General features: G+C 39.8%; 1 protein-coding gene and 1 pseudogene across 4 annotated transcripts in view; one reads left to right on the top strand and one right to left on the bottom strand.

Moving 5' to 3' along the window:
- Positions 1-27,604, bottom strand: part of TUT7 (terminal uridylyl transferase 7) — an 83,955-nt gene that overhangs the window by 7,600 nt on the left and 48,751 nt on the right. For 2 of the 4 annotated variants that reach the window (XM_053577489.1, XM_053577499.1), the window contains exons 20-28: positions 26,925-27,038; positions 26,673-26,750; positions 25,948-26,125; positions 11,324-11,371; positions 11,153-11,244; positions 8,348-8,463; positions 6,692-7,017; positions 4,089-4,165; positions 3,655-3,718 (exon numbers count right to left, since the gene is read on the bottom strand). In XM_053577489.1, the coding sequence (XP_053433464.1) occupies positions 3,655-3,718; positions 4,089-4,165; positions 6,692-7,017; positions 8,348-8,463; positions 11,153-11,244; positions 11,324-11,371; positions 25,948-26,125; positions 26,673-26,750; positions 26,925-27,038 (1,093 nt within the window). The remainder of the gene's footprint in view (positions 1-3,654; positions 3,719-4,088; positions 4,166-6,691; positions 7,018-8,347; positions 8,464-11,152; positions 11,245-11,323; positions 11,372-25,947; positions 26,126-26,672; positions 26,751-26,924; positions 27,039-27,604) is intronic. The other 2 variants (XM_053577514.1, XM_053577507.1) reach the window with 2 other exon arrangements.
- On the top strand, positions 11,389-21,554 carry LOC128575840 (nuclear receptor subfamily 5 group A member 2-like; annotated as a pseudogene).

The raw sequence follows: 27,604 nt of genomic DNA, 5'->3' as shown, positions 1-27,604 counted from the left end.
AGGTAATTTGTATACATTTATCATGAAAAACTTGACAGTCATAACATCTGTCAAATACTTACCTGAAATGTTTAATTTATTGGATAAGTCAGATTTTAATCACCTATAAATGTTTTCTTTTTTCTGGTATAAAGCAGAATAATTATTGTAACAAATTTTTCTGAAGTAAATCTTTTATTTAGAAGATTATTACAGAGGGCAATTGGTAATGACTTATCTATGTATATGTCTAGCATCTGTATTTCTCTCACTTTAAAAAAACTTACAAAATTGTCATAAAATTCTGCTCTTAAATGTGTACAGTCTTTAGCAGGAACAATGCTAGCACCTCCAGGTTTGGCGATACCATACAGAGATAATGCCGCATCAGTGCAATCACCACCATGAGCTTTGCTGTGCTCTCAAACATGCAGCTGCTGTTCTGAGTACTTTTACGTGGATTTCTCAACATCCTTGCCAGTCAGGTATTATTAACATCCCCTATTTATAAATGGGGAAATTGAGGCATGTGGGGCCTAAGAAGGTCTTTTAAGATCACAAAAGCTAGAATTTGCACCCATGCAATCTGACCACAGAGACTGATGTTCTTAAATACTATAATACCTTAAATCCTTGGCAAAATGAACATCTTGACCAAGGAAGAATCAGTATTTTTCTCAAGTAAAATGCTTTGGATATATCTGCTGAAGGTTGAAACTTATAAAAGTAACATTCTGGCTCAGTGCCTGTAGCACAGTGGTTACGGTGCCAGCCACATACACCAAGGCTGGCGGGTTAGAACCAAACTCGTGGCCAGCCAAACAATTGTAACTGTAACAAAAAATAGCCAGACCTTGTGGTGGGCGCCTGTAGTCCCTCAAACTCTTCAGCCAAAGAGTTTGAGGTTGCTGTGAGCTGTGACACTATAGCACTCGAGGGTTAAATAGTGAGACTCTATCTCAAAAATAAATAAATAAATAAATGAATGTAACATTCTTTTGACGTGTCTACATGTGCTATGTGAGCCTCAAAATTTCAGAGGAGCTATGGGGGAAAAAATCCCACCGACGTGGTTAGAGAGTTTCCTATGTATTTTCACCTCTTAAACGCACTCTCAGAGTTAACTTGGGTGTGATCTAGTATATCAGTCTCCTCAGCTGCCTTTCAGGGTTGTTCTCAATCAGCTCACCCCACAGCAGGCCCCATTCTCATTTCACTTGTATTGGATTTAGGGGCTTTCCCCAATAGAACTATTCCTCTTTTTCTACTTTTTAAATTTTGAGACAGGGTCTTGCTCTATCACCTAGGCTGGAATGTGGTAGCATCATCAAGTTAACTGCAACCACAAACTCCTGGGCTCTAGGGATCCTCTCTCCTCAACTTCCCCAGTAGCTAGGATTATAGGCTCAAGCCATCATGCCTAGTTAGTCTATTTTTTTTTTTTTCTTTTTAAATAGAGACAAGATCTCACTGTTGCCCAGGCTGATCTGGAACTTGTAGCTCCTTCGGCCTCCCAAAGTGCTAGACTTAAAGGTGTGAGACACTCCACTAGCTAAACTCTAATTTTTAAGTACATGCATTCTACTGAGGGCAATGACAAACATTCCCAGGGAAGAGCTGTTCTCGTATCTTCTCACAGAGCCTACTTATCTTTTTAAAAAATGTTGATTGTGGTGACACCTATAGCTAGGTGGGCAGGGTGCCAGCCACATACACACAGGCTGGTGGGTTCGAATCTGGCCTGAGCCAGCTAAACAACAATGACAACTTCAACAAAAAAATAGTCGGGTGTTGTGGTGGGCGCCTGTAGTTCCAGCTACTTGGGAGGCTGAGACAAAAAATCGCCTAAGCCCAAAATTTTGAGGTTGCTGTGAACTGTGATGCCAAGGCGCCGTACCGAGGGCAACATAATGAGACTCTGTCTCAAAAAAAAAAATAAATAAATTTTTTTTTGATTATTAGATCTGATGCCATTTCAAATTTTTCCTCAATTATGTAACCCCCCCCACAAAATGTAACATTTACACATCACAAAACAAAACAAACAAAAAAAATGCCTAGTTCTATTAAGATCATTTTTTATTTGAGATAATTCATCTTGCTACTGACAGATACTTAAATAAGTCAATCTCATTACTTTTTCTCCTATTAACAATATTCAAAGTACAGTGGGTTCCCCATGGATATGGAGGGTGCCTGTAAGGGACTCAAGCATCTATGAATTTTGGTATACAAGGGGGATCCAATGGATCCTCAGTTATAATGGATTCTAGAGATAACCCTCACTGACCACTTTCTCTTAATCTCCTTTATTTTCCTGGAGTCTCTAAATTGGGTGCTTGACATCTATTTAGGTATCCAAAAGGTATCTTACATCGAAAATGGGACTCAATTTCTGCTCCAACCCTTCTCTTTTCTGAGTCTTCACCAGAACAGTAAATTCAACCTCCATTTTTCCAGTGTTTTGGGCAAAAATTGGAGTGTCATCTCTGAGTCACTTTCTCTCATACTTTACCACCTAATCATCAATAAATCTTATTGGTGCACGTTCAAAACTCCCAGAATGTGAACAATCACCTCTCTCTCAAATTACTGCGGGAGCCTCTTAGTTGTTATTCTAAGTCTTCACTCAGGCCTTCCAATAGCCTTCATAATTTTTTAAAATAGAATTCAGGTAGTATCACTGCTTGACTTAACACCCTGCAACAGTCTCTCATTTCACACAGAGAAAAAAAAGTCCAGTGGCTACCACTGCTGAAGACACTTCACGATTCAGACCCATCTGCTCTCTGACTTCACCTCCTACTACTTCCCCCACTGTCCCACTCCACCCTTCCCACCGCACTACCTCAGTGATGCTGCAGGACAAGAATGGTTTTTGGCTCTGCATTTAACAGTCCAATGCCAATTTCCCCCTGACTTGCCCTTTTGTTTCATGAGTCTTTGCTTAAATGCTAAACTTTATCAGAGAGGATGCCTCCTTGTCCAACATTCCCTTTTCCTGCTTCCTAGTTCTTCTTAGCATCTGCTACCACAAATTTGCATGTTGTCTAGCCTATGTCTTCTGACAAAAATGCAGAATCAATGAGAGAAGATACCTTGCTTGTTCGCTGAGGTATCTTCAGTGTTGAGGCCAGCGCCCTGCACTTAGGATGGGGGAGGCTTAATAAACACTTGCTGAAGGAATGAATAAATGGAGAAGCTGAGCGGTAAAGAGTGGAGTTCAGGCAGGCAATTACTCTCCTTCCTTATTCTGGTATACACCAAATAATCATGAGATGAAAATGCTGCTGGCAAGACGAGCAGGAATTTCAAAGCAGAAATAAAAAGAATGGGAGAGGAAAAATAATTGAAGACTATGGTACCTAGGGGTAGTATAAGAATCACTTGAAACACTCAACAAAATACACAGGCTCCAGGCCTAGCCACTAAGGAATCAGGTTTAGGAAATGAAAATGGGAGCCAGGCAACTTTATTTTTAAAAGTTACCCTAAGTCAGCGGTTCTCAACCTTCCTCAACCCATGGTAGCGACCCACAGATTGAGAACCACTGCCCTAAGTGATTCTGATGTCCATCCCTATTAAAGCTCATTCAAAGGAAGAGTCTCAAAAGGCATGTGGTAAAAGATGCAGTAAACAAAGTAACACACATTTGTTTTTTTTAAACCCACATACCTGACTGGGGACTCAAAAAAACTGCTGTGTTTTGTTTCTTTTTGTCTTCATGTAAAAGCACTGCCTAAAAAATGAAATAGACTGGTTTACAAAATCAAAAGGAATAGCATCTGAAACAGCCTTAAAATTGAAAGCACATCCAAGGAGAGCTGAAGTTAGGCATGTGGGCAGCAGAATTTTGCAAGTTAATTGAAAAGCAAGACACATAAGCTGGAGTACGTGAACAAGGCCCTGCCATCCAGTGCCCAGCAAGCCTCACCACGAACCATGTACGAACAGCACAGAGAAGAAATGCTGTGAGTTACTCAGGATGAAGGAGGTCCCAGGGCTGCCTGCACCTCACCAGGGAGCTGGCACAGAGCTGTGAGCACAAAGTATCTCTTGAATAAAGAGATGACAGAGAGATTTTCTTCTTTGTTTTGAGCTAGGTTTACCTGAACAAATGTACCAGTTGATCTCAAAGGGCTAGGTGAAGAAGGGGATCCAAATATATAATCTGATTTAGTCATACCTAAAAAAGAAATTAACACTTTTTGTTCCTATTTGAATTGAAAGCACTAGACCTGTTTTCAAACCTTCACAGAAAGACTTTTTGTTGATATTACAGAAGCGCGCACTTAGGATGTTGTGGGGACAAAAAATATATACATATTTAAAGAAATGAGAGGGAGAAGCCTAAGTTTTAGGTAGGAAGAACAAGCTGATCATATTCAATTTCTACTGGGGGAAATTCATCATACTTTATCCCTTCTGATATCACTTGTATAACATGATGACTACTTATTTCAATGTGTGAATACTGTATTCTGAAGAAATCACATTCCCAGATGTGTTCTTGTCCTTATGCCTGAAAATCCCATTGCCACCAGGACATCCCCCTGCTCTTTGCTGCTGGTCCCTGGAGGACCGCCAGAATCACTGCTCTGCTTGGACAGCTTCACTAGCAAACACTTTACTACCTACACTGTTTATATTTTCTTTATCTGTACAATGCAGATATTAATACCACATTTAATAGAGGTACTGTAAAAATTAAATGAGATTATCCATGTAAAGTAATTAAACTCATTGCTCAATAAATGTTAGCAATTATTATTTTAATTCCACTTAAACACATTTTTCTATTATCATAAAAGAAAATCGTTCCATTCTGGTGTATGTCTCATGTGGACTAGACGAAGCTGTGCCGCATATTTAAATCCTATTTTAAGAATAACTGATAAAAATTTAAAAAATATATTTGTCATATAAAGCTCCTTAAAAAAACCAAGAATGGGTTATCTAAAAATCTGTCTGTAGGTGCCTGTAACTCAGCGGCTAGGGTGCCAGCCACATACACCAGAGCTGGTGGGCTCGAATCCAGCCCAGGCCTGCCAAGCAATGACAAGTACAACTAAATAACAGTGGGGCATTGTGGCAGGCACCTGTAGTCCCAGCTACTTGGGAGGCTGAGGCAAGAGAATCGCTTAAGCCCAAGAGTTGGGAGGTTGCTGTGAGCTGTGACGCCATGGCACTCTACCAAGGGCGACAAAATGAGACTCTGTCTCAAAAAAACAATAAAAAAAAAAAAAAAAAAAATCTGTCTTAAGAAAAAGATGCACTATATTGCTGAATATGATAAAATAAAAATAGAATAGAGGTACTGTTGTTCTAAGAACTATAAACACTGGGGTATTTTAAGAAAATTGCAAAGGAGCACTGACTTTTTTATGCTATCCCCAAACATATACACCCTTAGGATAGCAAGGGTTAACTACCCCGTTTTCCCGAAAATAAGACAGTGTCTTATTTTAAGGTATGCTCCCAAAGATGCGCTAGGTCTTATTTTCAGGGGATGTCTTATCTTTCCTGTAAGTAGGTCTTCAATTTACAAAAAAAAATTACTGGCCAGGTGAAGTGGCTCACACCTGTGATCCCAGCACTCTGGGAGACCAGGTGGATTGCTTGAGCTCAGAAGTTTGAGACTGGCCTGAGCCAGAGCAAGATCCCTTCCCTGACAATATAGCCAGGCATTGTGGCGGGTGCCTGTAGTCCCATCTGCTCAGGAGGCTGAGGCAAGAGAATCACTTGAGCCCATGAGTTTGAGGTTGCTGTGAGCTACCATGTCACAGCGCTCTACTGAGGGTGACAAAGTAAGACTATCTCAAAAAAAAAAAAAATTACTTCCCACGGTTTCTTTTTTATGCTTATTAAATTCCATCCACTTGCACAAATTTGTTCTGAGAAACAAAGTGAGAGTGTATAAATTGCTTTGTAAATTACAGCTTATTATACACACACAAGGCACCCTTATATATAACAGTCTGTTAAAAAGATAATCTATAACAGACACTTCACCCATTTAGCAGAAATGGTCAATTCATATCCATCAACTGAAAGGGGCAAGATTTATGGATGATTTTGAACTACCACTAATGTATATTTTCCTCATTATAAGAATAATCATGCTTACTTGTAGAAAATGAAAATAAAATCTAAAAAAAAAAAAAGTCTTCCACAATTCTCCTGTGTAGATATAACCACTAACCGTGCAGCATATTTTGTTCTATGCCCCTTCCCATGCATGTGTTTGTGTGTGCATAAACAAATATATGAGTGGCTCACTGTGAACCTGCAAACACATGTAGTATCCTGAGATAACCTGGGCTACTGGCTTCCCCCCTGGCTGGGCAGTGATTTGACTGCAAAAGTGCACACACTGAGTAGCAAAGCTGAAGTTGTAGCCTATTTCTTTGTCACCGAGGCTATACTGTTCAGGTACTGGGGATGACAACACCTTTCAGTTCGCTGATAATCTTAGAAAAGCCCACCAAATGATTTTCATAACACCCTTAAGTAAAGCCAGGAATAAGTGTTTGAAAAACACAGAGGATCATAATTAAAGGGGGAAAAGAATTTCACTTTTTTAAAACCAAAATCTTTTTTGAGTATATATTTGTTGGAGAAATAAATATAATGAAAATAGTAAAAAAATTCTAAAAAGGAGATTTTCCTTGAGATGTTAGCACAAACATCAAGGTGTGATAGGTGTCCGTACCTGGAGAGCCTTTGAACTGTGGGCATTCCTTTTTAATGTGCCCTTCTCTTCCACAAATAAAACAACGTTTTTCTCTTAAGTCTTTGTCATCTTGTCTCTTCCATTTTTCCACTGGTGGCCTGAGAATCTTCTCCCTCCCCAGGTCAACAGCTGCTCTCACGGGCTTGGCTTTCTGGGGTGTGCATTGCATTGGCTTATCTTCTTTTGTTGACACCTCCCTTTCTGTATATTTGTTTTGAATTTCTTTCTCCTCTTTGCTTCTTTTTTCTTTATTCTCAGGGTATCTTTGGTTCAGGCTGTCTTCCTGATCTCGCCTCCGCCTCACTCTGTGGAAGATACCATACTAGAAGGAAAAATCTTAAAAGAAACCTAACAGAATATTAAGTTAACTCCAGGGTTATGAAATGATCAGTAATAGAAGGTATCAAAGGGAAAAGCAAGGATTTAAGTCTAGCTTCTCTTTTAAGATACTACCTTACTCAGGACTTAATGGTGTAGTTTTTCATTTTCAAACTCATTCTAGTAGTGTAAAACCAATTTTTGCAATTAGTGGGACTCCTGGGTTCAATAAAACCCAAATTATCCTTGGCTTTTTGAATAACCTTTCTAGTAAATTAGCATTTTTTAGTAGGCACTGGAAATTTGAGATGTGAACCCTTAAGTTCACAAAGGAACAATGGTTATAAGGAGATTCATGTTCTTTTTCTTTCTTTTCTTTTTTTTTTTTTTTGTAGAGACAAAGTCTCACTTTATCACCCTTGATAGACTGCCGTAGTGTCACAGCTCACAGCAACCTCCAACTCCTGGGCTTAGGTGATTCTCTTGCCTTAGCCTCCCAAGTAGCTGGGACTACAGGTACCCGCCACAACACCTGGCCTGAGATTTATATTCTTAAATTGTCAATATCATTTCTCCCTTGTCCTATGTGATCTTTGACTATTGAGTAACAGGAAAAAGCACTAAGAAAAGAGCTCCTCAAATTCCAGATGGTGATTTAATTTGAGTAGCATGTTTTTAAATAGGAATACTATTGTAGAGTTAGAAACACCACTATTAAGGCCCCAAACAGAAACATGTCTCAAGCAAGCAATCAAAAACACATTCCTCTTTCCTCCGCACACCAGAAGAAAGCACAGTGAAGTGACCAAAGTGAGCAGCTGACTGGACTCATAGCAATTACTAAGGATTAGGCTAAGTACAAACAAAGGGTCCTACATTCCGGGAAACTGTTGGTGAATATAAATCGCAACATACTACACCTCATACTGTAAATTAGAAATGTACTTGAAATCCTGAAAAAACTCATTTTGTTCACGGACTAAAAAGTTTCTGAACTATAAAAGTGAAGAAATCTGGTTTTCTCTTTTTTTCTTCTGTCTTTGTTGGAGAGGCTAATTAATGATTAGAGCCATGACCAAAATGAGGAAAGGGGATCAGCCTGGAGGACTGTTTGTCACCTGTATCCTGAGTCAATTCTAGCCATCTTCCCTTAAAGGCATGTTTAAAATCACTTCATTTTTATCAAAACAAAACAAAACATTCATCTAAAAATTGCTGGAGTTCATACAAGTTTATTTCCTGTCATAATAGAAACTCATTTAAAAGCTTGACTAAAGCAAATAAAAACAAAACCACCCCTCTTGAATATTTACTTACTTTCTCCTCATAGGACAGTCCTTCATGAAGTGTCCAATTTTCCCACAAATTCGACAACATCTATCATTTGGGGCTAGCTCTCCTTCAGTTAGCACATCTGGATCAAAAAAGTACTCCTAGAAGAACAGAAATATGTAAAAGTCTCAACTATTAATGTGAAATCAAAACAGAAAACTAAACAGTGGTCTTACATATCAATGTCGACATATTATTTTCAATAAATATTATTTATACTGCTTATTTCAAAACAAATTCTAAAACCATCAAAGTCTGATTCAGGATAATTTTACCTAAACCAATTTTTGTCACGCAGTTCAACTCTAGTGCTAAAGGCTCAAGCACACTTCTAAATAATGACATCACACCTCCCTGAAAGTCAGCTTCCCTGAAACATGTGAGGAAGTGAGGCCATGTACAAAAGCTTTGTTTTCTCGTAAAATGAAAAAGCTGACACCTAATGAATTGAGGAACATGATGTGCATCATGCAGGTTACACTGAGGAAATGAAAATAATTTATGTTACTGCTTTGTTTTATTGTGGCTTTTGACAGAAAAATAACAGAAGAATGGCAAGACAGGGTGGTGTCAATGGCTCAAAGGAGTAGGGCGCTGGCCCCATATACTGGAGGTGGAAGGTTGAAACCCAGCCCCAGCTAAAAAACTGGGGGAAAAAAAAAAAAAAAAAGAAAGGAAAGACAATGACTTGGACTCTTTGCTACTAAGTTAAGGTGGGGACAAGCAGCTCTGGCATGACTTGGGAGCTTCTGGAAATGTAGAATGTTGGGCCTCACCCCAGATCTGCCAAATCAGAATCTGGTTTTTAACAAAATCACCAGGGGATTTGTTTCAACAAGTTTCAAAAGTATTGTTGTAGAAGTGCTTCAGAAGCAACATCCAGCAAAAACCAGAGGTACAGATGTCAATTAAACATGAATGTTCCTACACAGCCATACACATAAGGTTCATTTCATAAGTCTCATTGTTGAGTGGGAGAGAATGAGGAGTTATTGATCAGAGGGAATAAAGTTTCAAATCACAGCTAGAATAAATTTTGAGGTGTGTTGCACCCAGGGCAACTATAGTCAAAAATAATATACTGTATATTTCACAATGACACAGAGTAAATACAAATGTTACACCACAAAAAATGGTAAGCAATGTGCTGGATATATTAATTAGCTGGATTTAATCATTCTAAATTATATGCAGGTATCAAAATATTGTTTTATGCCACATAAATATATATGATTATGATTTGTTAATTTAAATATTAATAAGTCTTTATTAAGGAAGCTAATGCAGAAAAAATAACTTTATTCTTAGCAAAGTCCTCTAGTCTCTAACCGTTAGTCTCTCATTGAAATACATTTTTTATTAATAACATATTTGGGCTGGGTGCAGTAGCTCACACCTATAATCCCAACACTCTGGGAGGCCGAGGCAGGTTGACTGCTTTAGGAGTCTAAGACCACCCTGAGCAAGAACGACACTCATCTCTAAAAAACAGCTGGGCATTGTGGCGGGTGCTGGTAGTCCCAGCTACTCAGGAGGCTGAAGCAAGGCAATCGCTTGAGCCCAAGCAAGAGTTTGAGGTTGCTGTGAGCTATGAGGCTATGGCACTCAACCCCAGGGCAACTAAGTGAGACTCTGTCTCAAAGGAGTAGGGTGCCGGCCCCATATACTGGAAGTGGCGGGTTCAAACCCAGCCCCAGCCAAAAACAGCAAAAAAAAAAAAAAAAAGTTTTGGTTTGTTTTCAGTAAGTATGCTTCTTTAGAAACCTGAGTATCAGGTTATGTAAGGACAGACAGTTCTCTAGTATGGGTAGCACTGTCATTCCCCCATCCTGGTAAGAGGAGTCCTTGAGGAGCAGACTGGAAAAATGCAGATTCACATTAGAAGAGCGGGGAAGTGTTTAGATAGGTACAAACTGGGCTCGGCTAAGGCTGGCATGAAGCTGAATGCTGGTAGTACAGAAATGCCATAGATAACCAGGAATAGAAGGTATCAAAGGCAAAATCAAGCAAGAATTCAAAAGATAAATGCTTCCTTATTTTCTTTAGGATTCGGTTCACTGAAATTTTCATTTAACCATTTGTAATAGACTATTCTTTTTTTTGTAGAGACAGAGTCTCACTTTACTGCCCTTGGTAGAGTGCTGTGGTGTCACACGGCTCACAGCAACCTCCAGCTCTTGGGCTTACATGATTCTCTTGCCTCAGCCTCCCGAGCGGCTGGGACTACAGGTGCCCGCCACAACGCCCGGCTATTTTTTTTGTTGCACTTTGGCTGGGGCTGGGTTTGAACCCGCCACCCTCGGTATATGGGGCCGGCGCCCTAATCAGTGAGCCACAGGAGCCGCCCTGTAATAGACTATTCTTATTAAATATTAAAAAGCAAATGCATTGAGAAAAAAAGAAAATCAAGAATTTAACCAACTTAAATTTATCTTTATTAAAAGGCTATCTGAAGGCTTAAGAATAGTTTTTCTTTTTCTCATTTTCAAAGTTGCTTTGGCACTGATATTCATTTCCTTGGCATGAGTTACCAAAGGAAAAGCGGCAGCAGCAAAATTAATTTTACCACCCTAATTTTGCTTCTCTCTTTTCTCTTGATGAAAAACATCTACACAGGGGTAGAAAAATGAAAAATGGGGGTGGGGGAAAGACAGCTTTTGGAATTATTTGTATTGTAATTGTCTTGGCTAGATTTACTGGACTTTTAGAGTATTGAATTTATTATTGAATATTGTGTACAAATTAGGTGCTTTTAAAATTGTTTTTTTGGCATTTCCAATAGTCACTTACCATTTTTGAGGGGTAGTCCTTTGGAAATCCTTTGACAGGAATACCAAATACTCTTCTACCATTTATGAAAGCTTTCATTATGAAATTTGTCACTTAAAAAAGAATAAGAACTCAATTAGATGGATTAAAAGGAAAAGAGACTGTATTAAAACTTATAAAAAAGTAACTTACTTTTTCTTGATAATCCAGCTCCAAGATTATGATTCAAATCAAAAGGATCTAAGTAAAGAAAGTTAAGGAGAGTAAGTAACAGGAAATACCACTAACTATTCATCCAATAAATGAGGTGCATATAAGAAGAAAATAGCACCAACCTTATTAATAATAGTATTAAATGACTGCTTTCTTTCTGTTTTTGTTTGAGACAGTTTCACTACGTTGGCCAATAGAGCGCTGTGGCGTCACAACTCACAGCAACCTCCAATTCTTGGGCTTAAGCGAATCTCTTCTCTCAGCCTTCCAAGTAGCTGAGACTATAGGTGCCCACCACGATGCCTGGCTATTTTTTTTTTTTGGTTGTAGTTGTCACTATTGTTTGGCAGGCCTGGCTGGGTTCTAATCTGTCAGCTCCAGTGTCTGTGGCTGGTACCTTAGCCCCTGAGCTATAGGTGTGGAGCCTAAATGACTGCTTTTTAAATGAGCCTGAAATCTGTAAATTAAGCTAAATCCTAATATAACTTAATTTTTAAATTTTATTTTTCCACAAAAGTATCCATCAGAAAAAGGCTGTTGTTTTATATTTAAATCCTTACAAAATCCTGCATGTTATGACTGTCTGGAAAATGCAAATAGAATACTGTTTGGAGAAGACACAATAGCATGACATTAGGTGATACTAGTTTTGGATGTATATAGGAATCACAAAATTTAAAACACTTAGCAGAGCCGGGTGCAGTGGTTCATTTTCCTGTAATTCTAGCTCTCAGAGAGGCTGAGACAGGTGGATTGCCTGAGCTCATGAGTTCGAGACCAGCCTGAGCAAGAGCGAGACCTGGTCTCTAAAAATAGGTGGGCCTTGTGGCGGGTGCCTATAGTCCCAGCTACCAGGGAGGCTGAGGGAAGACAATTGGTTCAGCCAAGAAATCTGAGGTTGCTTTGAGTTATGAAACATTCTATCAAGGGTGACAAAGTGAGACTCTATCTCAAAAAAACAAAAACAAAAAAACACCACTTAGCACTGAATATTCCTGCTAACTAACAAGTTTCTTACAGATCACTTCAGAAAATAATTCATCAGAGATCACAAAACACACTTATATACAGACACATCTACCTGTCCCAACATCATGTCAATAGCTATTTGAGTCTCAGGATACAATTTCTTGTAAAAGCTTCATACAGACTTATATGACCTTAAATGTCTGCATTTATCAAATGCCTTAGATAGATGTGTATGTGATGTTGAAGAATCATTTTAATTGCTATGAGAAAGTTACTTACTTAGTTCTTTTTCTAGTGAGTTTTCTTTCTTTTTTCTTTTCTTTTCTTTTCTTTTTTTTTTTTTTATGAGACAGAATCTCACTCTGTTGCCCCAGGTCAGAATGTGTGGTGTCAGCCTAGCTCACAGCAACCTCCTGCCTCAGCCTTCCAAGTAGCTGGAACTACAAGCACTCGCCACAATGCCCAGCTAATTTTTTTCTATTTTTTAGTAGAGACAGGGTTTTATACTCTTGCTCAGGCTGGTCCTGAGCTCAAGGAATCCTCTTGCCTCAGCCTCTAGGAGTGCTAGGATTATAGGTATGAGCCACTACACCAGGCTTGTTCTGGTAATTTTCATGTGTGCATGTGGGGAGGTATTTTTGGTTATTTGCTTGGTATCATAGAGAGGCTACAATATTAGTTATTATATAGTTAAAATCACTACAACTACCATCACTGAAGTTTCTCAATTCTAGAGTAACTGGCTATATAATCATGACTGAAGTCTTTATAGTTTAGCCTATTACTAACAGTTCATCTGAAAGTAGTGTAGAAATTAAAAACAGAAGATACGCCTTCAAAAACTGAAAACAAGGCTCAACACTTGTAGCTTAAATGGCTAAGGTGCCAGCCACATACACTAGAGCTGGTGGGTTCGGATCCAGCTCGGTGCCAAACAACGACAACTACAAACAAAAAAATAGCTGGGCGTTGTGGCAGGCGCTTGTAGTCCCAGCTACTTGAGAGGCTGAGGCAAGAGAATCACTTAAGCCCAAGAGTTGGAGGTTTTGTGAGCTGTGACAGCACAGCACTCTACCCAGGGCGACAGCTTGAGGCACTGTCTCAAAAAAAATAATTAAAAAAAACCCAAACAAACAGACACTTGGGATAGTGAGCGAGAGGGAGGCAGAAAGAGATAGGAGAAAGGGGCGGAGAGGCGAAGAGACCAGAGAGGAAAGTGTGGCGAGATAGAGAGAGACAGCGAGAGACAGCGAGAGAGACCTCTGCCGATCCAGAGCCAGAGGGCGGGTGGAGAGGGAAGGAGCGTCCGGGAGCTGCGGCAGCGGCACCACCGCGGTGGCAGCAGTAGCCCCGCGGCTGCCTCCGCTGCCCGCCAGGAGCTCAGCGGTTCACAGATCCGCGCCTGGGCAGCTGCGCCCTCACAACCACGGTCGCCTCCGCCCTCGCCAAGCCAAACCAGGGCTCCCAGCTGCCATTCTTAGCCTCTTTTCATAGTCCCAACCTCTTCCTCGCAGTTCAGAGGCGGCCCCAGGGCTGCGAGACAGGACAGGCTCAGAGGTCCTGTCTCCAGGCGGAGGCACGTTCCTGCGAGCGGGCGCTCCGGTAGCCCCTTTCCGCAGGAGTTGAATCTGTGCCGCCGGTGTCCAGGTGCAGGGCTTCCGGACCCACACGGACCCCCTATTCCCGCCCACAGCCACCTTATCATGCTGCCCAAAGTGGAGACGGAAGCCGTGGGACTGGCTCCATCGCATGGGGAACAGGGCCAGATGCCGGAAAACATTCAAGCGTCTCAATTTAAAATGGTGAATTACTCCTATGATGAAGATCTTGAAGAGCTTTGTCCTGCGTGTGGAGATAAAGTGTCTGGGTACCATTATGGGCTCCTCACCTGTGAAAGGTGCAAGGGATTTTTTAAGCAAACAGTCCAAAATAATAAAAGGTACACATGTATAGAAAACCAGAACCGCCAAATTGACAAAACATAGAGAAAACGTTGTCCTCATTGTTGATTTCAGAAATGTCTCAGTGTTGGAATGAAGCTAGAAGCGGTAAGGGCTGACTGAATGCATGGAGGAAGAAATAAATTTGGGCCAATGTACAAGAGAGAGCCCTGAAGCAACAGAAAAAAACCCTCATCTGAACCAATGGACTTAAGCTAGAAGCCATGTCTCAGGTGATACAAGCTATGCCCTCCGACCTGACCAGCTCCTCAGCAATTCAGAACATCCATTCTGCCTCCAAAGGCCTACTTCTGAACCATGCTGCCTTGCCTCCTACAGACTATGACAGAAGTCCCTTTGTAACATCGCCTATTAGCATGACAATGCCCCCTCATGGCAGCCTGCAAGGTTACCAAACATATGGCCACTTTCCTAGCCAGGGCCATCAAGTTTGAGTACCCAGACCCCTACACCAGCTTGCCTGAGTCAATAATGGGCTATTCACATATGGATTGTTACCAGACAAGCTCTCCAGCAAGCATCCCACATCTGATCCTGGAACTTTTGAAGTGTGAGCCAGATGAGCCTCAAGTCCAGGCCAAAATTATGGCCTATTTGCAGCAAGAGCAGGCTAATCGAAGCTAGCACGAAAAGCTGAGCACGTTTGGGCTTATGCGCAAAATGGCAGATCAAACCCTCATCTCCATTGTTGAGTGGGTCATAAGTAGTTATCTTCTTCAGAGAATTTAAGGTTGATGACTAAATGAAGCTGCTTCAGAACTGCTGGAGTGAGCTCCTGATCCTCGACCACATTTACCGACAAGTGGTACATGGAAAGGAAGGGTCCATCTTCCTGGTTACTGGGTAACAAGTGGACTATTCTATCATAGCCTCACAAGCTGGAGCCACCCTCAACAACCTCATGAATCACGCACAGGAGTTAGTGGCAAAACTTCGTTCTCTCCAGTTTGATCGAGAGTTTGTGTGTTTGAAATTCTTGGGGCTTTTTAGTTTAGGTTGGGCTGTGGAAAATGAGTTATAGAATCAGAATCCTGAATTTTCCTTCATGATGGACAGATAAGAAATAGTCAAGTAAAGCTCTGACAGAGACGTAAAGGAGATCGCTCTGGAAAGATATATAGTGTCAATTCAGAGCCACCTTTCCATGTGGATCGTTTCTATGTGATTTTTATTCCAGCTTGCTATCTGTTGCTGTTTTTATTCTTCTAAAATATGAATAGTAATTGAAAACATTTTTTCTTAAATCTCTATTGGGATTAATTAGAGAATGTTTATAACCAGATGCATGACTATGCAAGTATAAAAGATGACAGTTATCAAGGGGAAAGGATGCTTCTTTAGGAAAGCTTTGGAGAAGATAACTAAGCAAGACAGATTAGCTAAATCAAGGTTCTCAGTGAGTCAGATGAGAAAAATCAACACTGCTTGGAATAAAAAAAGGATTAAGGAGATGGATTTTTATTGACTTCAAAGGAACAGATTTTTCTGCCTGTCCCTTGCTTGATTTCTGTGTTTTGTTGGCTTAATAAAGCCAACTTAAATACACTTTTTGCCACGTCCATTTATTACTTATTGGCAGACAGCTGAGGGAGGCAACATCCCTGGAATGAAAAAATGCAGAAATCAAATTTACCAACATATGCTTTTTTTTTAGTCTCCAGTTATAAGATAGTCGTGAATTCATATCCTAAGAAATAAAACACTAAAACAAACGGCAAAGCAAAACAGATGTGTCTACTCTCCAAAATTGATACTTTCGGAGGTGGAACACGATGGCGGCTGAGTAACAGCTTCCCTGCAACTGGGCACCGTGAGTCTGGGGAAATAAGACTCCAGGCATCTCTGGCTGGTGGGATCTACCTATAATCATCTCTTTGAGGATACAGGGAGTCAGCAAGGGACTTCTGGACTCTAAGAGGAGGACAAAAACAGTGGAAAACTGGCAAGTGGTTGTGTGTATTTGATCGACCTAATTCCGCTGGCAGCCATAAGTACAAGGAGCAGTGAGACTGCAAACCGGAAAAGCCTTACCTGTGAACTGTTTCGGTGATTTTGGACTTGGCACTCAGTTGGACTGCCTTCGGGAGAGTTTGAGTGGGAATGCAGAGAACTTTGGGCACTGTCTAGGCCCCAGACTGAGTCGCTGAGCCGGAAGGAGCTAATGGTGTCGGCTGTGGGCCACAGGGAGCCATTGTGGGAGAACTACCCCGGCAAGCTCTGACCTCAGGGTTGCAAAGCAAGGATCAGGCGGGAGCTAGTAACCTAGTGACTGAGCAGACTAAAGGTGGGAATGAGATGCCTTACAGCCTTAACCCTCAGGGACAGAGTGAGACAGGTTTTGGCACACTGGAGTCTTGGGCTGTTGCCCTGGGTAGAGTGCCATGGTGTCACAGCTCATAGCAACCTCAAACTCCTGGGCTTGGCGCCACCCGGACCTCCATAAGAGCTGTGCCGAAACTCCCTACCCGCACCCGCCGGGCCTCCGCATGCCCTGACCAGGAACTGTGGGAGCCACAACCCTGCGTCCTCCCTGCCTCCACACTGGCCTGTCATCTGGCCAGGGACTCTGGTAGCCATGAGCCCTCTGGAGCCCTCCCTGCCTCTGTGCAGAGCCCTTCTCCTAGCCAGAGATTGCTGGAGCCTTGGGCTCTCTGTGCCAAAGTCACTGGGTGCCAGGCACTACTGCCCTATTGCTGGATCCGGGTATGTCACACTCCGGAGCTCCTTCCACAACCAGAACTCCCTGGCTGGGGCAGCCCCAGAAGAACTACACAGGGTCACTCCCTACAAAGATCCAGCAACAACAGAGACATCCCGCTGGAATCTAATCTTGGAGACACCTCCCCAACTCTGAGGACAGCCAGAGGCAACAATGACAAACAATCATGAGGCAAAATCAACAGAAAAACTCTGGCAATATGAATAATTAGAGTAGATCAACTCCTCCAAGGATCAATGGGGCAGACACAGCACAAGATCCCATGCACAAACAAACAGCTGAGATGTCAGAAATCGAATTCAGAATCTGGATAGCAAACAAGATCGAATTAGAATTCCAAGCAGTAACCCAAAAGATGTCTCAAGAATTCAAGGGATTCAAACACCAAATGACCGAAGATTTTGACACACTGAAACAAGAAGTTGCAGCCCTCAAAGATCTGAGAAACACAGTAGAATCCCTCAGTAACAGAATCCCTCAAGCAGAAGAAAGGATTTCTGACATTGAAGACAAAGCTTTTGAATGCTCCCAAACTCTCAAAGAGGAAGAGAAATGGAGGGCAAAAAACAGATCACTCTCTCAGAGAGCTCTAGGATAATTTGAAAAAAACCAATATTCGTCTGATAGGGATCCCTGAACACGATGAAGTGGCTTCACAAGGCACAGAGTCTTATCTCCATGAGATTATGAAGGGGAATTTTCCAGACATGCCAAGAGATTCTGAAATTCAGATAGCAGACAGTTACAGAACCTCAGCACGACTCAACCCAAATAAGACATCCCCCACGTGCATTATAATCAATTTCACTAAAGTTAACATGAAGGAGAAAATCCTGAAAGCAGGCAGACGAAAGAAAACCATCACCTACAAGGGGAAGAATATTAGAATAACTGCAGATCTCTCTGCTGAAACCTTTCAAGCTAGAAGAGGATGGTCATCGACTTTTAATCTCCTAAAACAAAATAACTTTCAACTCAGGATCCTGTAGCCAGCTAAAATGAGTTTCATTTATGACAGAGAAATTAAATACTTCAATGACATTCACATGTTTAAGAAATTTGCCATACTAAACCAGTTCTCCAGGATATGCTCAGACCTATCCTCCATAAAGACCAGTGTAATCCTCTACCACAAAAGTAAACCCACCCAGAAAATTTTGATAAAATTCCAACTTCCACAGTCACAAAAGGATTAAAAATGTCCACCGGACCCTTGAAAGGCTTATCAATGTTCTCAATTAATGTGACTGGTTTAAACTATCCTCTAAAGAGGCACAGGTTGGCTGACTGGATACAAAAAGTCAAGCCAGATATCTGCTGCATAGAAGAATCGCATCTTACATTAAAAGATAAATATAGCCTCAAGGTGAAGGGATGGTCATCTATAGTACAGGCAAATGGAAAGCAGAAAAAAGCAGGTGTTGCAATCCTATTCCAGATGCAATAGGCTTTAAACCAGCCAAAATAAGGAAGGACAAGGATGGATATTTCATATTTGTTAAAGGTAATACTCAATGTGATGAGATTTCAATTATTAATGTTTATGCACCCTACCAGAACACACTTCAATTTATAAGAGAAACTCTAACAGACATAAGCAACTTAATTTCCTCCAGTTCCATAGTAGTTGGAGATTTTAACACTCCTTTAGCAGTGCTGGATAGATCCTCCAAAAAGAAGCTAAGCAAAGAAATTTTAGATTTAAACTCAACCACTCAACATCTGGACTTAACAGACATCTACAGAACATTTCATCCCAACAAAACTGAATATACATACTTCTCATCAGCCCACGGAACATACTCCAAAATTGGCCACATCCTAGGCCACAAATCTAACCTAAGCAAATTTTAAAAACTAGAAATTATTCCTTGCATCTTCTCAGACCATCATGGAATAAAAGTTTAACTCAATAACAACAAGAACCTGCATACCCATACAAAAACATGGAAGCTAAAAAACCTTATGCTGAAGGATAGATGGTTTATAGATGAGATTAAGAAAGAAATCACCAAATTTTTGGAACAAAACAACAATCAAGACACGAATTACCAGAACCTCTTGGATACTGCAAAGGCAGTCCTAAGAGGGAAATTTATAGCACTGCAAGCCTTCCTCCAGAAAACAGAAAGAGAGAAGTTAATAACTTAATGGGACATCTCAAGCAACTGGAGAAGGAAGAACACTCCAACCCCAAACCCAGCAGAAGAAAAGAAATAACCAAAATCAGAGCAGAATTAAATGAAATTGAAAACAAAAGAATTATACAATAGATCAATAAATCCAAAAGCTGGTTTTTTTAAAAGATCAATGAAAGAGATAAACCTTTCGGCAATCTAACCAGGAAAAAAAGAGTAAAATCTCTAATTTCATCAATCAGAAATGGTAACGATGAAATAACAACAGACCCCTCAGAAATCCAAAAAATCCTTAACGAATACAAGAAACTCTATTCTCAGAAATATGAAAATCTGAAAGAAATCGACCAATACCTGGAAGTATGCCACCTACCAAGACTTAGCCAGAACGAAGTGGAAATATTGAACAGGCCTATATTAAGTTCTGAAATAGCATCAACTATACAAAATCTCCCTAAAAAGAAAAGCCCAGGACCAGATGGCTTTACGTCAGAATGCTACCAAACCTTTAAAGAAGAACTAGTACCTATATTACTAAACCTTTTCTAAAATATAGAAAAAGAAGGAATATTACCCAACACATTCTACAAAGCAAACATCACCTTGATCCCCAAACCAGGGAAAGACCCAACAAGAACACAAAATTATAGACCAGCATCACTAATGAATATTGATGCTAAAATACTCAATAAGATCCTAACAAACAGAATCCAACAACACATCAAAAAAATTATACACCAGGACCAAGTGGGATTTATCCCAGGGTCTCAAGGCTGGCTCAATATATGTAAATCTATAAATGTAATTCAGCACATAAACAAACTAAAAAATAAGGACCATATGATTCTTTCAATTGATGCAAAAAAAGCTTTTGATAATATCCAGCATCCCGTCATGATCAGAACACTTAAGAAAATTGGTATAGAAGGGACATTTCTTCTTCTTCTTTTTTTTTTTTTTTGTAGAGACAGAGTTTCACTTTATTGCCCTCGGTAGAGTGCCGTGGTATCACACAGCTCACAGCAACCTCCAACTCCTGGGCTTAGGCAATTCTCCTGCCTCAGCCTCCCGAGTAGCTGGGACTACAGGTGCCAGCCACAATGCCCGGCTATTTTTTTGTTGCAGTTTGGCCAGGGCTGGGTTTGAACCCGCCACCCTCGCATTATGGGGCTGGCGCCCTGCTCACTGAGCCACAGGCGCCACCCAGAAGGGACATTTCTTAAACTAATGGAGGCCATCTACAGCAAACCCATAGCCAATATCATATTGAATGGAGTTAAACTGAAATTATGTCCATTCAGATCAGGAACTAGGCAAGGTTGCCCCTTGTCTCCATTGCTCCTTAACACTGTAATGGAAGTTTTAGCCATTGCAATTAGGGAAGAAAAGGCGATCAAGGGTGTCCACACAGGGTCAGAAGAGATCAAACTTTCACTCTTCGCAGATGATATGATCGTATATCTGGAAAATACTAGGGATTCTACTACAAAACTTTTAGAAGTGATCAAGGAATACAGCAATGTCTCAGGCTACAAAATCAACACCCATCAATCTGTAGCCTTTATATATACCAACAATAACCAAGCCAAAAAAACAGTCAAGGACTCTATTCCTTTCATCGTAGTGCCGAAGAAGATGAAATATTTGGGAGTATACCTAACAAAGGACGTGAAAGATCTCTACAAAGAGAACTATGAAACTTTAAGAAAAGAAATAGCTGAAGATACCTGAATTGTTTTAAAAAGAGAGAAATGGCTGTTATTCGTTAAGACCATAACTAACACCCTTTCATATTGGCTACTAAATAGAAAATATCAGAAAATGCAAAAAAAAAAAAAAAAAAGAAATAGCTGAAGATGTTAACAAATGGAAAAACATACCATGCTCATGGCTGGGAAGAATCAACATTGTTAAAATGTCTATACTACCCAAAGCAATATATAATTTTAATGCAATTCCTATTAAAGCTCCATTGTCATATTTTAAAGATCTTGAAAAAATAATACTTCGTTTTATATGGAATCAGAAAAAACCTCGAATAGCCAGTACATTTCTCAGCAATACAAACACAGCAGGAGGAATCACACTACCAGACCTGAGACTGTATTATAAATCGATCGTGTTCAAAACAGCAAGGTACTGGCACAAAAACAGAGAAGTAGATGTCTGGAACAGAATAGAGAACCAAGAGATGAATCCAGCTACTTAACGTTATTTGATCTTTGAGAAGCCAATTAAAAACATTCAGTGGGGAAAAGATTCCCTATTTAACAAATGGTGCTGGGTGAACTGGCTGGCATCCTGTAGAAGATTGAAACAACCCACACCTTTCACCATTCACTAAGATAGACTCTCACTGGATAAAAGATTTAAACTTAAGACATGAAACTATAAAAATACTTGAAGAAAGTGCAGGGAAAACACTTGAAGGAATCAGCCTGGGTGAATATTTTATGAGGAGGACTCCCCAGGCAATTGAAGTAGTATCAAAAATACACTACTGAGACCTGATCAAACTAAAAAGCTTCTGCATAGCCAAGAACATAGTAAGTAAAGCAAGCAGACAGCCCTCAGAATGGGAGAAGATATTTGCAGGTTATACCTCCGATAAATGTCTAATAACCAGAATCCACAGAGAACTCAAACGTATTAGGAAGAAAAGAACACATGATCCCATCTCAGGGTGGGCAAGGGACTTGAAGAGAAACTTCTCTAAAGAAGACATACGCAGGATCTACAAACACATGCAAAAAAGCTCATCATCCTTAATCATCAGAGAAATGCAAATCAAAACTACTTTGAGATATCACTTTACCCCAGTAAGAGTAGCCCAATAACAAAATCCCTAAACCAGAGATGTTGGTGTGGATGTGGAGAAAAGGGCACACTTCTACACTGTTCGTCAGAATGGAACGATGTTTGGAGAATACTTAGGGACCTAAAAATAGACCTGCCATTCGATCTTATAATTCCTTTACTAGGTTTATACCCAGAAGACCAAAAATCACAACATAACAACGGCATCTGTACCAGAATGTTTATTGTAGCCCAATTCATAATTGCTAAGTCATGGAAGAAGCCCAAGTGCCCATCGACCCATGAATGGGCTAGCAAATTATGGTACATGTATACCATGGAATATTATGCAGCCTTAAAGAAAGATGGAGACTTTACCTCTTTCATGTTTACATGGATGGAGCTGGAACATATTCTTCTTAGTAAAGTATCTCAGGAATGGAAGAAAAAGTATCCAATGTTCTCAGCCCTACTATGAAGCTAAATTATAGCTTTCACATGAAGGTTATAACCCAACTATAGCACAATACTATGGGGAAAGGGCCAAGGAAGGGGAAGGGAGGGGGGAGGTTAGGCTGGAAGGAGGGTAATGGGTGGGGCCACACGGTGCATCTTAGAATGGGTACAGGTGAAAATGGGTACAGGTGAAAATTTCAAAGGCAGAAAAAGGCAGAATACAAATGTCTACATATAATAACTAAGAAAATGACATGAAGGCTACGTTGAACATTTTGAAGAGAATATTTCAGATTGTATATGAAACCAGCACGATGTAGCCCTTGACTGCACTAATGTACACAGATATGATTTAACAATAAAAAAAAAAATTGGTGCTTTCGTTTTAAAATTGTTGACAGCACTGCAGAACTGTTGCTAATAAAGGAATAGTTTGAAGTAATAGAAGCAGAGTTAATTTTTCATGTGTAGTCAACATTTAAAATAAAAAGAACATTTTTATATTTTGGAAAATGTGATAAATATAGCAAAGAAAGAAATGTTACTGAAAATTTAAAAAGCCAACAGAATTTCATAGATGGTAGTGTTCAAAGGTTTGCAATGCCAGGACTAGATCCTGTGTGGTTTCTATATTAACTACAATAAAAAGGAACATTCTATTCAAGTAAGTCTGACTCTTTTACACAAGAATAGACGAGTGAGATAACATAGGTCCCCTCACTGTAACTGCATAAATTATTCTGGTTTTTGGCAATAGCTTAGTCTTCTCAACTAGTACATTTGATCAGTAATTAAATGAAAAACGTGGTAATACATGTGTGAGAAATCTTATAGCATCTTAGTGATAAAATATTTACAGAGAGTCATCTCCCTTCAGTGGTATTTTAAATTACTTTCAAGAACTGTATTACATTTGAAGATGCTCACATTAACCATTGTGAGCCGTCTTTTCAGTTTTCAACACTTTCATCTTTCCTTCATCATTTTTCAAAATTATTATACTCTTTGCTAGTACTATCGGGGAGGGGAGCAGATATGAAATGCTTTCAACCCTTGAACCTCACCAAAAATCTTCCTGAAGAACTGGGGCATATATACAGGGTGCCAAAAAAATTTACACACATTTTAAGAAAGGAAATATTTTGGCACCCTCTATAGTCACCAGAACCTCATTCACACAGCTTCTTCTTCTTTTTTTTTTTTTATTGTTGGGGATTCATTGAGGGTACAATAAGCCAGGTTACACTGATTGCATTTGTTAGGTAAAGTCCCTCTTGCAATCGTGTCTTGCCCCCAAAAGGCACATAGCCTCTTCTTTAATGAGCATGTTGATTATTTCAGGAATGTGGTGCACCAGTCAATAGCTAGCTTAATATCCATGTTTATTTGTTGTTTAAGGAAGAAAGAAAGCATGGCTTTTAGATCAGAGGTGAATAGTTTTGACCAAGAATTTATTTTTAGAGAAGTGGCTAGGGGGGTGGGCAAGTACCTGGCAGTAAAATTCAGGTAGTTTCCAATTTATGAGCAGAAAACTGTTTAACCATTGGAACAATGAATAATCAACATTTTTTTGTTTTTTTTAATTTCAACTTCATTGATCTATATAGATAATCAACTTTCAGGTACCCAGACTAACCCCAAAACACCTTGATTGAGGATAAAGTCATATCAGGGCCGTTGCTAAAAGCTGAGCCCAAGTTCTAAGCCAATACCTGCTGTCCCAGACCTTCACAAGCCTTGAGCCCCCTGAGTTTGAAACCCGATATGTTCTAATCTCAGCCCTGCTTTGAGCCCCTTTGTTCCTAGAGTAAGGTGAGGATTTTGTGGACGGGTCAGAGTCCAGGGGCTGTGTGGAGAGTAGAGTGCATCTCACGTGAGAGACGAAACTGTTTCGTGGATAGATTTGGTAAGAGATTGGTAGTGTGTGATCCCAAGTGGGGCAGCATTGTAATCCAGAAGCACAAGCTGTGCTCAAGTGTGAAGGCAAGAGAGAGGGAAACGAGTTTGGGGAAATTGTTAGTTGATGAATATGGTCGAGGGAAGCCACAGACATAGCTGGAGAGGTAGGCAAGGGCCCAGTTATGGAACTGAAGGCCTCCGAGCCATTCAGCTAATACCCACCAGGTGCTTACTATGTATCAGGCACTGAGCTGGGCACTGGGGATCTAATGGTAAGCAGAAGGAGGTGCTGTGGTTTCATTCTGTAGACAACGAGAAAGTATGGGGTGGTGCCTGTGGCTCAAAGGAGTAAGGGCGCCAGGCCCCATATGCCAGAGGTGGCGGGTTCAAACCCAGCCCCAGCCAAAAAAACTGCAAAAAAGAAAACAAGAAAGTATGACCATGTTCTGATAAAAGGTAGAGCTGAGTTGAGTGACTTAAGTTGATTTGCCTTTCTGGTAGTAATGTGGATAGAGGGCGGACAGTGGCTGGGGGCAAAGCTGGAAATTCTGTGTTCAGATGTATTTTAATACTCCTTGGAAATGGGAGTGAAATGAGGGAAGTGAACCAGTTACAGGTGGCAGACCACAGAACGTGATCGCTGAGAGGGAGAAGTCTAGGATGAGTCTCAGGTTTCTGGGTGTTTTGCCAGAACAGAAAAATCTAAGGAGCAGTAACTAATCAGTGGAGTCAAAGCAGGTTCCAGTAGCAGCCAACCTCTTTCTAAAAGTTATTCTTCCCTAATGTTGATTATTGATTACACAAAAAGCTAATGACAGGACTAAAATGAAAATACTGTTGACTTGCATTGTTCTGATCTGCTGTGTGATTTTACCCCTCAAATTGTATCCGTGTGCAGACATCAATTTGTTAAGTTGGTTGAAAATGGAAATGAAAGTAAAAAAATACCCTCTCCTGATAAAAAAAAAAAAATTAAATTAAAAAAAAAGAAAAAACTGAAAACAAATCATGAATAACTGGCAGACCACAAGATGCCACTGTGATAATGAAAAGGAGTTAAAACACAGTTCTTTGTTTTTGACATACAAGACCCTCATAAGCTAAAACCATGTATCTCCAACTCATGCTGATATGAACTTCATTTAACAGATGTTCACAGTTTTTTAATATTGCCAATAGGCAGAAGTAATAATGAAAGCATAACTTAGAATAACACGTATTATTTAGGCAGTATGAGTATATATAAAAAAATAAAAATAAGACTTACTAAAATCAACAAAACATTTAAGCCATTTTTTAGATCATTTTAAAGCATTTAAACTTCACTTTTTCTTTTTAAAATTAGAATTCTACAAATTGGAAATAAACAATCAACCATAAACATTTCACCATGACAAATCTTTTACAATTATTGGGTATATACTGAAGAATAAGGTAGCAGTAGAGATAGGATATTTTCAAGATTTGTCATGGTGAAAGGACATCAGACATTTAAAAATAAATCTTTAAGCTAGAAATAGACAAGTTCGTCTGATGTAAACAATAATGGAACTGGTGCACTGCGTATCTGGAACAGCAGCTCCTAGATCCCCTGAAGAACTCTGTGAGGAGGAAGAACAATGCCCTCATTGTTCAATCTCTGCATTGTATTAATTTTATTTGTACCTTCAATAACAATGTATTTTGAGGTCCACTGTTTCTTAAAAGTTGTAAGTAGACTTTTTCTCCTGATGCTAATAACATGTTCTTTAAAATCAAATTCCTCTGTGTAGAAACGAAGAAGGCCCAGCCATAGCTGCCCAACAGATTCCATATTTTTTCCATATTCTGGCCAATAGGTAGGCTAGAAATAGAAGGGAACAAGAGATATCACATTCTATAGTAAAGTGTTAATATCAATATTCATTTGTAAGTTAGGTAGTAAATTTGGATTTATTACTAATTAACTTTAAATAAAAATTAACGTTTTGTACTTAAAAATACAATTTACATGAATTTATTAATCTTGACTCTGACCTGGAGATAGAACTCAAGAGTTTTTACTGTTAAACCTCAGAACATGTTTGTGGGAGAACTCCAAAATAAATTGTAAGAGTTGGGCACTGCCTAGGTTATTAGGTCTCTATAACTCAAAGATTTTCCCACAAAGAAAATATTTACTTGGAATAAAGTTACTTAACTGTTTGGAATTATCAGGCATTAGTCCCTAGAAACTCACCTGGCTAAATAAAATAGTTTTGCTTCAAAGAAAACACCTATAAATGCTAGTCTTTACTATTGTAATATAAATAAATATAATGAACAAAAAAGCTGTTAAAATTTATACTACAGCATAGTAGAGCTAATTTTTAGGCAAGTATGTAGGAAATCTTTACTCTTAAAATACGTACCAGTTCATCTATTTGATCAAAAAAATAAATATTCCAGCCATCAACAAATATTTCAGGTTTCTTTTCACCTTTGTATATCTGAAATTAATTTTTAAACTATTAGTATGGATTATAAACTTAATGCATTGATACAAAAACTTCTAGGAAAATAGTTGAAAATTTAACTACAGAACCAAAGAATTTTAGAGAACGAGGAGGAATCAGAGATCACCCAGTTTTATAGATAAGAATTACAATGTCCTGTACTAATACCTCTTGAAGGACAGGAATAACTGGTGGATTCCTCTGCTGGAGAAAATATAGCACCATAAGAGTGTATGCATATGATGATAAACTGCCTCTGGATGCATCACCGATATCACACATCTAGAGGGAAGGAAAACAAAGAAAAGATAACTAGTGTTTACTGTTAAATTTTCCTCCATTTTATTACTATAAAAGGGGTGTCTGCCCTAGAGTGGTGGTTTACGCCTGTAAAGTCCTAGCACTAGGTGGGTGGATTGCCCGAGCTCATGGGCTCGAGACCAGCCTCAGACAGAGCAAGACCTCATCTTATTTATTTATTTATTTATTTTTGCATTTTTTGGCCAGGGCTGGGTTTGAACCCACCACCTCCAGCATATGGGGCCAGTGCCCTACCCCTTTGAGCCATAGGCACTGCCCCGAATTTTATTATTTTTTATTTTTAAGTTTGTTGAATTTTATTTTTATTTTATTTTTTATTTTTTTTGTAGAGACAGAGTCTTACTTTACCATCCTCGGTAGAGTGCCATGATGTCACAGAACTCACAGCAACCTCCAGCTCTTGGGCTTCTGCAATTCTCCTGCCTCAGCCTCCCGAGCAGCTGGGACTACAGGCGCCCGCCATAATGCCTGGCTATTTTTCTGTTGCAATTCGGCCGGGGCTGGGTTTGAACCCGCCACCCTCGGTA

This window comes from Nycticebus coucang, chromosome 2, assembly GCF_027406575.1.
Source record: "Nycticebus coucang isolate mNycCou1 chromosome 2, mNycCou1.pri, whole genome shotgun sequence".
NCBI lineage: Eukaryota > Metazoa > Chordata > Mammalia > Primates > Lorisidae > Nycticebus > Nycticebus coucang.
Note: the sequence above shows the minus strand (reverse complement) of the source record. Positions and strands in the feature narration are given on the sequence as shown.